The sequence below is a fragment of the Raphanus sativus genome, chromosome 6 (genome assembly GCF_000801105.2).
Source record: "Raphanus sativus cultivar WK10039 chromosome 6, ASM80110v3, whole genome shotgun sequence".
In the NCBI taxonomy this organism is placed as follows: Eukaryota; Viridiplantae; Streptophyta; class Magnoliopsida; order Brassicales; family Brassicaceae; genus Raphanus; species Raphanus sativus.
Window position 1 is genome coordinate 24,916,409 of NC_079516.1, and position 11,481 is coordinate 24,927,889.

Here is an 11,481-nt window from a genome sequence, read left to right on the forward strand (position 1 = left end):
AGTTGAAAATTAAGTAAGACTAGAGATTATGAAAGTACAAATGGACAGTACTCAACTTGTTTTTCTCGTGCTAAGTATTATATATAATATAATCATGCACAACTTAATTTTCAATCTATTATACGTATTTCCAAACAACATTTTCTTACTGGCATGTTGGGCAATTGAACATACTTATCCTTCTTCATCTGTTTTGGTTGACCTTATCCAGCAATAAGAAATGTTTCAAAATAGCACATACGCCACATACGTAGACGCATCACATTACATAATTATAAACTTCAGAATCTCTATCAAAGCCACCGATTTTGTCACCACATTTATTGTATACTCGCATCATGTGAGAGGAGCTCGGGGTTAAAAATACAATAAATCCTGATACAGGGTGTTTAGCAAGCTATTATTAACATGGTAATTTTATAGATTTTTTTGGGGGGAGGGGGGAGGGGATCATGCCACCTAGTCCAACTTTTTCATACACCAGCCATACCATGTCTTGATAAATTTTTGCCATCCAGTTTAACATTTTTTTCATAAGTTCTGATAACTTATATACTGTTAATAAAAAGAGATAATATTTGATATGTGGTGCCTACATGCTACAAGATGTAAAATGAATCGCATTGGAAAATATAATTACTCTCCACCCGTATGATTGTTTTTTTCACCCATATGATTGTTGTCTGTCAAAAAATGTTTATTAAAGCAATAACTTGTAAGATACACTTATTATATGCACATTCTTTTCCTTCTTATTCCTTCTTTGTGAAAGTTTTCTCAGCTTGTAACATTTTACCAAAAAAGAAAAAAAAATTATCAACTTGTAGAGTTGATAATTTAATTTATGGACCTGGTCTGATCAGCTCTATAAACTCATTACCCAATTGAGTTTTTATAAACCGTACTAAAGTCAAAGATGAAAAGGGTTGTTTGTGTGTTTAGTTTACTTTGTGTGATTCTTCTCTTCTGAACTTTCATTTCCAAAATATTATCTAAAATTTCAATAATATATGTATGTATGTAAAGCTTTGAATGGTTGCCAGCTTAACTGCGGTTAATGCTTCGGTCACTGAACTGATTTCTTTAGTATGCGCATACTATTCATTCAAAGGAAAATATATATGCGTTTAATTGTTTTTTTTTTTGCTTGAATTTGTATATGCGTTTAATTGTTCTGACTTCTGAATGAACAGCATATGGAGAGCGCCTTTTTCAATTATATGATTTATTCAAATGGTAATCCATCGACCTATACATAGAGAATAAGAGAACAATGTAAGCATTCATCTGCTCAATAAATAACCACTATCTCAATCTAATGATTGATTCCATTCACCTTTGATCTATTTTAGCTGTTCATCTAACCCACTATTATCACCATTAAAATGATAAAGGTTAAATGAGTAAAGAGACTTTGATAGATACTAAACAAATAGCCTTTTTGAAGATTGGGAATCATTTCATTTTAAAAGCCAACAAAATGAATCATTGCAATTTAAACCACCAAGAGAGTTGATTAAAACTTAGGAGGAGCGGTCACGTTTGGTATGTGGACCACAATTCATTATTGTATCACCTATAAATATACACTCATAATAAACGTATTTTTACACAAACAAAGAAAGAAGTAGATATTATGCAATGCAAAAACTTGCATACGTAAGGTATATGGGTATGGGTCCAAATATAAAAGCAGAAGAAAGCATGATGGGTATTGATTCCAGTTTTGTGTGTTTTGTCCATTGAGATTGACAAAGTTTTGATAAGATTGGGAACCATATGTTTTTGCCAGCATACACTTTGTCAATTTTCTTACATTGACCCCATCACTCTTTCTATTCAATATTCTCAAAATCTGATATTCAATTGAAAATAAAGACTGTTAGCAATTGATCAGCTAATCATCTAATTTTGAAGATCAACTAATATTCCTTAGTATTAACAGGTTTTATACATATCAATCAACTGGAATGTCAAGGATTTTTTGTCAATTTAGTGACTAATAATTTAGTTTTTCTGACTAAATGATCAACTTAAATATACGTTGAACATCTAACTAACCAATTGATTTCAGATTTTATATATATACACCATGTCTAAGACTTCGTTCATTTTCATTTAACTTGCTTGTCTGTTCATGACTTTTTTATATTACATATTTGTCAAATTTACCAAATTTTTTTTGATTCTTTTGTAAAGAATTAAATTTGCATTTGCCTCCAAAAAATATGGAAATGTAGATAAACATTCATCACACAAAATCTAAAAAAAAATGTTACAGGACCATGAAATACCTAATGGTTATATATATATATATCACAATGCAATTAACTTGATTCATTTACTGTGTGTTTACGATAATTAAAAGAATATTAGGCGATTTCGTTCAAAAATAATAATAATAACTAGATTTTTATCCGCCCTTAAAAATGGCGGGTATATTTTTTCTTGGAAAATTATTTTACGTAATAAAAATTATAATTTTTGATAAATTATATAGTTTAGCTTTTATGAAATTTATATTAAATTTACTTATATGACTTATTTTTATTATTTTCAATATGACTAAATTTTAGAAGACTCTAAATAATTCTAACCCGTAATATGATTCTATTTATTTAAACTGAAGCTAAACTTATTTTACACTGATTTTTTTAATTTAAATAAAATATTTTATATCTTCAACACTCTTGCATTGAAAAATTCATTTGTGCGTTTCAAAACATTTTCTAATAATTTTATTAAATTTATTTTATGTGATTTAGTTTTTATTTTAAATGAAAATATTTTTTAAGTAATTGAAATAATTCAGACCCGTATTATAATTTTGTTGATTTAATCATTTGTTATTTCAACTTGATTTTATTTTGAGGTTTCATTTAATAAATGCTTTCAAATAATTAATAATGTGAAAGATTTTTTTAAAAAAATATGGTGCAAACATTTAGGAAACAAAATTTTCAAAAGTACTAAGAATTAAATCATATTAAATATTCTTTAATGTAATTGTAAAATAATAACTTTTGATTGGTTGCAGATAATGCTGAGAAAAAGTTACATGTAATTTTTATAATAACTTAAAAATTACAGGAGGGGATTCATAAATAAACTGTCATCAGCTTTAGTATAGATAACCACGACTTTGTTAACTTCCATTTTCACTTGCTCGTTTGTATGTTGTAATTGTCTGTATGACGCATTTGTAAATTTCACCAGATTTGTTGGATTCTTGTTGAATCTCTAGTAGTCAATTAGTTATATAGTCTTGTCTTGTCTCCATGCACACAAGTACTAACAGAACAGAATAATCTCATAGCATTATACCATGTACTAGTTTTTCCCATGAAGCTAAGTTTTTTTTTTTGAAAAAAATATATTTGAAATTCATAATTATAAAATGTGTATCATACTTGAATTGATAAAATTTACTAATATTTATGCAATTATAACTTAACCAAATCATTAAAATATTTTTTACATACTTTGTTATTTAAAAAACTAATTTTTTATTTATTTAACAAATATTTAATAAAATTTATCATTCCGCACAATTAATTATAACCTAGTTTTAGTTCCTGAAGCTAAGTTTGTATATGACATTCTGTGTTTTGGCTACAAGAAAAAAGATGATACGTGGAAAAAGAAAGATTCATCAAACCAAACCTCAAAGCTAAATAGTTAGTTACAATACTGCAACATACTTGAAAAAAAAAAAATCAAATCTACCAAGTTTCAAACAACAAGCAAGAAATCTCCATGAACCAAACAAGGAACCAGAACTTCCACTTCAACGAGAAGCAAGCATAGAGATCAAACACACAAGAAGAATGACAACACCCAAAATCGAACCCCAAACAACCCACTTCTTATTCTTCTTCTTCATCTGATTCGCATAGAACAAACTATTAGTTCCACCACTCACAAAACTCCCTGCAGTAGCCACATTAGCTTCAATATCATCAACCCTATCTCCTTGCGTCTCAACAAGAACAGCCATGTCTAGAAACACTTGATGAAGCCTGTTGAGACTCCTCTTAATATCATTCACAGCTTCATGTCTCTCCTTCGTCTTCAAATCCATCTCCGGCTTCACTTCAAACGTCTTCACCAACCCATCTCCAGATATCATCTTCTCCATGTCCTCGTTACTTGGCTCCTCCCCAGTCGCCAAAAAATACTTCCTTTTCAAGTCTTCTCTGTACTCAGCAAAGATCCTCTCCCTCAAGCGATGAAACTCGCTCATCGTCTCTCTCAGCTTCGCCCTGACACCGTTCGTGATCGAGACACGTGTCCTGTCCACGCAAGAGCCGCTCTTTCGATTCTCTGTCTCGATGGCGTCGATTAGGGTTTTGACGGCGTTGTCCTTGCGTGAGATGGCGACGATGTCGGACTCCATCCTGTCTCTCAGCCCGCGGAGGATCTTGGCGCTGTGCGTGGACTTGGTCTCTTCGTTGAGGTTGTTGAGATCGTGTAAGAGATGAGTGATCTCTTCGATTAGGGTTTTGATGGTTTCGATCTCCGCGAAGAAACCAGAGAGGGTTTCTTGATCGCCTTTCTCGACGTCGTGATCTGATTCTGTGTCGATCTTGGCTTGCTTCTTGAGTTCCACATAACTTAGGAACGATTTGGTCATCAGATCATTCATCTTTCTTGCAGAGTAAGAAACTTCGTTGAAACCCTATAAACAAGTAAAGAAACTGAGAAACCGAACCAAGCAAAAGAGAGATCCGAACCGAGTAAAGGAGATTACGGTTTCGTAAAAGCAGAGTTTGTTTTTGTTCTCCGGGAAGATGAACTGCGACAGAGAGACGAAATCGAGTTCAACAATGGAGGAAACTAAACAAGCCCTAAGATTTATGAGAAAGAAGAAGAAGATGTATTATTACCCAAAAGAAATGCTTGCTTCGCAAGGAACGGCGCTTCTCTCTCAATCAACTTCGCTACTTTATCTCTCTACGGTTTCTCTATGATCAGAATAAGAAGGATTTAAATTTTGAAAGAGAAGGAAGAGAGGTTATAAAGAAGATCTTTGAGAATCTGATTTTTTTTCAGTTATATTTTTTTCAAAATCCCTTTTAGTTGCCACAAAATTAGCCGTTGCTATGAAAAACGTTATCAGGTTGATCATTCTACGAACCGACATCGTTTATAGGTTATTGAGATCAGCAATGCACTACGACACAAAACGGCACCGTTTCAGCCAAAGGTAATATAAAACGTTGACCAGTTTTTTTAGAAAACACAAAGCGTTGACCTGTTATTGATCAGTTTCAGTCAGTATACAAACAAGGGTATTAAAAGTTACAAAACAAAGTTGATTTTACATAAGAATAGTTCAAGTTGATGATGCTTCTTGTTGTTTTTGTTTCTCGGCTTTCTCTGCCTCTAACTTCCTCAGAGTACTCGAACTTATCTTATTCCCACTCGATCCATCAGAAACTATTTCCACAACCTCAATCTGCAACCAAGCGTAATAGTCCAAAGGAAGGTTTTGATGATTGAATCTATCAAAAGGCATCACAAGGTTAAGGGTAGTGGATTAAAAGAGACGAACCTTGAGTTGAGAAAGACCTCTTTCTGCTCTTTTTCTGTTAACTGATAAGCCACCTGGTAACGTCTCTTTGCTGCAGATTAAGATTAGTTAAGAGAGCCCTTAAACATGAATGGTTGAATAGAATAAAACTGTGAAAAAAATGATTAAAAGAAAGAATGTGGGGGCAACCTGACAACGATAGCTTCCAATGCTTCATCGACGATAGAAGGACCATATGGATCGGTAATGGGTTCGGTTTGTACAACCAACTCAGGTTTGATAGACTACCACAAGACCACGGAGAAACAAAAAAAAAAATGTAAATAAGAGAAACTCTTTTTGTCACTCATTTCACATTAATTAGTTCACATGTCATGGCAATAAGAAGACTAATAATTTCAAAGAAAGCTGTAATTACCTTGAGAAAGGTCTGTACATTAAGCATCCTTTCTTCAATGGGTTGTATCATCTCAGCAAACTATACACACACAAAAAGAGTGAAATAAGGATTACAATCACAGAAGAAAACTCATTGAATAGTGCCTTGAGATCGCAAGGACATCTTTGCAGCTCATCATAAGAACTCTAAGGTAACTGGACTTGGGCTCTCCAATATCAAATAAGTAGTGAAATTGAACTCTTAAATGCCTTTGAGACATTGAAACTTTGGAGCTCATCAACAAAGCGTAGTAGAAACATTCAGTACAAAAGATAAAGAAAGAACTCGAAATATTTAGCCATAAGTTGCCAGATTCCTCGTGTTCTCGAATGGTTTGCTATATCAAACGATAAATAGATTCGAGAGGGAGTGATCGATCGCTTACTAGCTTGTTGTTCAACATAGGGCCATCACATACTCCCACCACTATTCGATCCCTCGCTAGCTCCGCCGCCGCCTGATTTCAAAAGAAGAAATCGATTCTCAAAAACCCATAGAAAGTAGCAGAAATCAGAGAAAAGAGCAATTAACTAACCTTGAGGAAAGTGCGATGACCATCGTGTAATCGATCAAACGTACCACCCAGAACGACCGCACCGAACGAATCCGCCCTCGAAACCTTCGTCTCTTCCGCTGCTGCCATTTTTGCCGTCAAAGTCCTCCTCTTCCACCAAGTTATTTGTCTTCTCTGACTTAGATTTCACCAAACCCATACCCGTTCGTTTCTCACCCATTATTTTCCCAGTTGAACCGGTTCTATTATTTACTATAGACATTGAACCGGCTGGTTCATCATAATATCAGAAAATAAAGTTTGCAGAATATTTTGGTTTTAGGTGTTTGTAATTGTAGGCATCTAATCTAAATCTAAACTATACTAAAAGGGCGATATCATGACTACACGTCGACATATTAAATCAGCCAACCAAATGTATTTATTTTGCCATGTCATTCGCCAATTTACCCAATATAATTGACTCGACCCTCCGCTTCGTCTTCCTCTAAAGCGACGAAGCAAACCACTGTTACATTACTTCTGATTCTTCTTCGCCTCCACATCTAAACGATATGAATCTTTATCATAAAGTTCATGTATTTATCATAACCCAAACAACATGAATCTTTTCCCCTCCCCTCCCATAGCTCCACTTATATATTTTCCTTCTTCCTCGCTTCTCCTTTATCACCTTTTTTTTTTGAATGAATGTTAAATTTATTCATCAAAAAGCCGTTATACAACTAGTGCATACTGTTTACTTGTACAACAAGCTAAAAAGGAAAACAATTTAAGACATGAAAACAAAAAGTCTTAATCTAATTCAACTCCAAGCTTCCAAAACCCCCTCAAACTTGTCCAAGAGCAAGACAAGCTTGGAAATGCTATGTGAATCTCTTCATTAGAGAAAACCCAATTGGGACAAAACTCTAATGGAGGAAAAAGAGTAAGAATCACATAGCTAGGGGTCAATTACTTTACCATTCAAACCATCCCAAACTCCATCCACTCAAAGAAGCTGAATTACTGTCTTGTCGCAAACCAGAATTGCAAAAGATCCTCCTTCCCTTTAATCTTATTTACACTCAGAAGACTGAGCCTATTTCGAATACCTTTTTCTGTTACTCTATTCAGAACTTGAAGAGGCATCATTTTATCACCATGTCTGACCTTGTTTCGCTCTCTCCAAATGGCATATAGAACCGCCTGAAATGCATAGCGAATGCAGAATAAACTCTTCTTCTCCCTATTCTTATCTGTAATAATAGACAGAATCTCAGACCAGTGCTTAGTATAAGAGCTACCAAGAAGACCTTTAGCAACATACTCCCAGACTTGAGCCGTGTAAACACAGTCGAAAAAGATGACTTCTCGACTCCTTCTCCACTTTGCAAACACACACAGACTTCATCAACTCCTTTTTCACCTTATTCACGCAATCCAATTTTTTTCAGAGAAAACGATTCACTGATTTTATTTTGCTAGAGCTCTCAGATATTCAACAATCGTCCAATATTTGTGTTGCCAGTGTTGGCAATGGTGGCTTCCCTAAACCAACGTCCGTTTTATTCTTCCCTAAACCAGTGTTGACAATAGTGTTTTATGGCTAACATTTCAGTCTTCTTCTCCTATTTGCAGACTGGCCGCTCCTCCACCGTTGAAGTTTGTTTGCTCCGTTTCTGGGGCGCCAGGAATGTACGTTGTGGCTAACGTTTCAGTTTTCCTCTCAGGTTATCAATTTGACTCCCCCTTTTTTCATAGTTAGATTAGTTTCACCGGTTAATTTTAACACATCTTTGCCGTCATGAATCCTTTATAATCGTCACTTTGTTTTTTTTTAGTTTCTGTTACAGATTTTTGACCGAGACATTTTTCAGATTTTGATGATTGCTGTGTACGTATATTTTCACCACGGAGTAGTTTCAACGATTAGATGCTTTACACATCTCTGCTGTCTTGAACTTATTTTCTGTTGCTCACATTTTTTGCTATGGTCAGTTCATGACTCAGGAGGATGACAAAGCGTAGGCTATGGAGGATGAGATGGTTATGAAAGAGCCTGAGTTAGAGAAGAAACATAGCTGGAATCAGAGTATGAAAAACAGAAACAAGGAGAGACATTAGATATCAATGAGAGGGAGAAACAGAAACAGGAAGAGTTGAAGTGTTTAAAGAGGGAGTCAACTGAGACAAAGAGGGATCACATAGAAGAATAAGAAGAAGAGACCGAGAGAGATCAGAGCGTCAGGCTGCAGTGAGAGAGAAAAGCTGCTAGACCGAGAATGATACAAGAAAAGGCACCTTGGCTTACACACTTTTTTTTCTGTATCAGCAAAGACACGGGATTTATACTTAATTTTGGCCTATAACTCTGTAGGCTCAGAAGACTTGTGCCAGGTTTTTCTCTTCTTTGGTTTCTCTTCTTTTCTCTTCTGTAGGTCTATTTGAATGGTTAAATTGCTGCATTTTTTTGTTCTGCTGCATAGATGATTTGGATCGACCAATTTGGTAGATTTCTCTTCTTAAGAATTATTGACCTTTACAAAATTGAGAATTTCAAAACTTACCAGGGGCATCTATGAGCACGCTGTTATTTGTAGCGTATAAAAAACTGAGGATCAAGATGGTTCTGTGAGATTTCTTTCCTTTGATATTGGCAAAAGCGTATCTCCAATAGTATTTGATTATGTTATCCTCTCTATGTACAAAAAAAAGCAATTTCTCTAACTACTGACTGATTGAGAAGATATCAGGTAGATCTGCAATGTTTTAAAGAAGTACTCTGGTTTTAAGGACGAGGTGCTTATTGGAGGAGGTGGCGTCTTTCGTCATGTAAAAAAAAGATGTGACTAGCTGACTTTTATTCTTTTATCCCATTTGGTTTGAAATACAAGCTGTGATGGTGCAATAGTTTTAATTCCTTTCAAACAGAACATGATTACCTAATAATTCTTTTGTAAAGAGAGATGGCCAATACCGGAATCATTCTGAGGCCACACCAACAATGTTGAGATGCCTTACATACAATCTATGCTACCACAAATACTAAGCTTTTCTGTAAGTGTAAAATCTGAACTCAGTTTCCATGTTCAGTATTTATGTTTTTGGCTCCAGGTTTCTAAAGAAAAAACGGTAAAGGCTATTATCGGGTCAGGTGGACAGAGATTGGGAACAAAACATTTCAAGCTCCTACGTTTTGAAGAGGTACGATTTCATTCCCTTATCACGAACCTGTGACGCATTGGTTCAACTTAGAATCAGAATACAAGCTGAAACCTCAAAAGAACATGATTGTAGTAGAGGGAAGAAGCTGAAACTGGTCAAGCAACAAAAACATTCTGGGAAATTAATCTACAATCTTCCGAAATACTCATTGAGTTACTATCTGAATCCTTTGGTTAGTAAACCCATATTAGCTGAATATCAATTTTATTCTCTAGATTATGTATTAATTGGTACACGGCTGAGAGATAATGCCTTTTGGACGCTAATAGGTATGAGATCTCAATAGGTATTTGTGTAGACTAATGATATTGTTTTAGGACGACATTGTTAACGTTAGCTTTTTTTTTTTTGCCATCTGTTAGCTTTTGTTTTTCTTTCCAAAAACTAAGCTCGGACTGGAGCCCAAAATCAGCGAAGAATAATCCTAGAACTGGTGCTCAAATTCATGGATCTCCAAATCCTAGAACTTTGAAGGTTGGATAGTAAGTTCTTTGTAAACTCTTTAGGACTCTCTTTATCTTTGAGGAAGTTGTCTCAGACGCAGCCAAGTGTTTGGTGTCTCAGTGATAATGTTGTTATAGTTGTTTTTGAACGTTCATGTCTAATATGAGTTTTACAGTTCAACTATGCATGGCTCTTTTCTTATATGAGTTTTGTGTTTCACATATCCAGAAGCCAAGGATTCACAACAGTCTATATATTCTGTGCCTGAAGAAGAGTGAAAAGCATAAAAGAAGGGTGTAATTTCTGAAAAAGGTAGATGGATCAAGTACTCATTTGGTTACTATTGATCTTCTTCGCTGTCCTTTTTAACCAGGGAAATCTGTTGTACAATCTGTGGTTTCATATTCGTTGACAGATAACTATACCGCTCTGATACCAAATTGTAACACCCGTCTCCTCCTCTCTAGAGACCGGCGTGCTACTTACCGAAAGATATCAAATCAAATTGAATTATTCAAAACCGAATAAATTATCGAATACATTTAATAAAATAAATCCAACAGAAATACAATTTTAAAATAATTTATAAAATAAGTTTCATAAATCCGAAATAAAATCACGATCGTTCCAAATACACCAAACCGTCCAGATATCGTCATGCTCACTTGCAAGGGGAAGAAAGAAGGGTGAGCAACAGGGGAGTCACTCAGTGAGGTATGTGATACTAAACCGCAAACTACAGACTCAGTATATAGCACTACAACCATATAGGCCTAGCTCTAACACAAAACAAACACAGTGTCTAATATACCACATAAAACATCCAATGCGCTGATAGTACATGCTACTATATGCACCCCGCATTTCTTCATAAGGATATATGAATATCTCCAGGCGTACAGTAGTCCATCTCTGCACTCCCATAATCTGCGCGTCGGCGACTGATACAAACGTCTTTGTACCCCCGCAATCACACTGTTCGTCAGCGGCTTACACAAACGTCTCTGTGCACCCGCAATCACACTGCTCGTCGGCGGCTTACACAAACGTCTTTGTGCACCCGCAATCCACACAAACGGACATATTTATATATACATATATATAACAATTTTAACATCACTCAATTCATTCAACCGTTGAATCCTCTATTATCCTATTTCCGGTTTAACAATCAATAAAATAATAAACAAGCAAAACTCTCAAACAGACTCAATTCAAAGAGACGGATCATGTTTCGAAACTAAACTTTTTATAATAGTAGTACTAAACTAGCTCGGGATTTAAACGGAGTAACTCTCACCTTTGCCATGATCGGGAACCGAAACAGGTTAGAGAATAAAACAA

General features: G+C 35.0%; 2 protein-coding genes across 4 annotated transcripts; both read right to left on the reverse strand.

Annotated features, from left to right (window-relative positions):
* Nucleotides 1-3,633: 3,633 nt before the first annotated feature.
* LOC108810142 (syntaxin-112) lies at nt 3,634-5,079 on the reverse strand. 3 transcript variants are annotated; one of them, XM_056988153.1, is made up of 3 exons: nt 4,887-5,079; nt 4,751-4,795; nt 3,634-4,678 (listed from the first exon to the last, which is right to left on the reverse strand). In XM_056988153.1, the coding sequence occupies exon 3, from the start codon at nt 4,643-4,645 to the stop codon at nt 3,788-3,790; it is 858 nt and encodes a 285-aa protein (XP_056844133.1). In that variant the 5' UTR covers nt 4,646-4,678; nt 4,751-4,795; nt 4,887-5,079; the 3' UTR covers nt 3,634-3,787. The 3 variants fall into 3 exon arrangements, with proteins under 3 accessions (XP_056844133.1, XP_018437774.1, XP_056844134.1); XM_018582272.2 differs by having other exon boundaries at nt 4,734-4,795; XM_056988154.1 differs by lacking the exon at nt 4,887-5,079 and having other exon boundaries at nt 4,751-4,841.
* Nucleotides 5,080-5,205: 126 nt separating this feature from the next.
* On the reverse strand, nt 5,206-6,694 carry LOC108809118 (phosphopantetheine adenylyltransferase). Its single transcript, XM_018581251.2, has 6 exons — nt 6,508-6,694; nt 6,358-6,429; nt 5,952-6,011; nt 5,723-5,817; nt 5,555-5,624; nt 5,206-5,458 (listed from the first exon to the last, which is right to left on the reverse strand). Exons 1-6 carry the CDS (start codon nt 6,613-6,615, stop codon nt 5,336-5,338), a joined length of 528 nt encoding a protein of 175 aa, XP_018436753.1. The 5' UTR covers nt 6,616-6,694; the 3' UTR covers nt 5,206-5,335.
* Between the last annotated feature and the right edge of the window lie 4,787 nt (nt 6,695-11,481).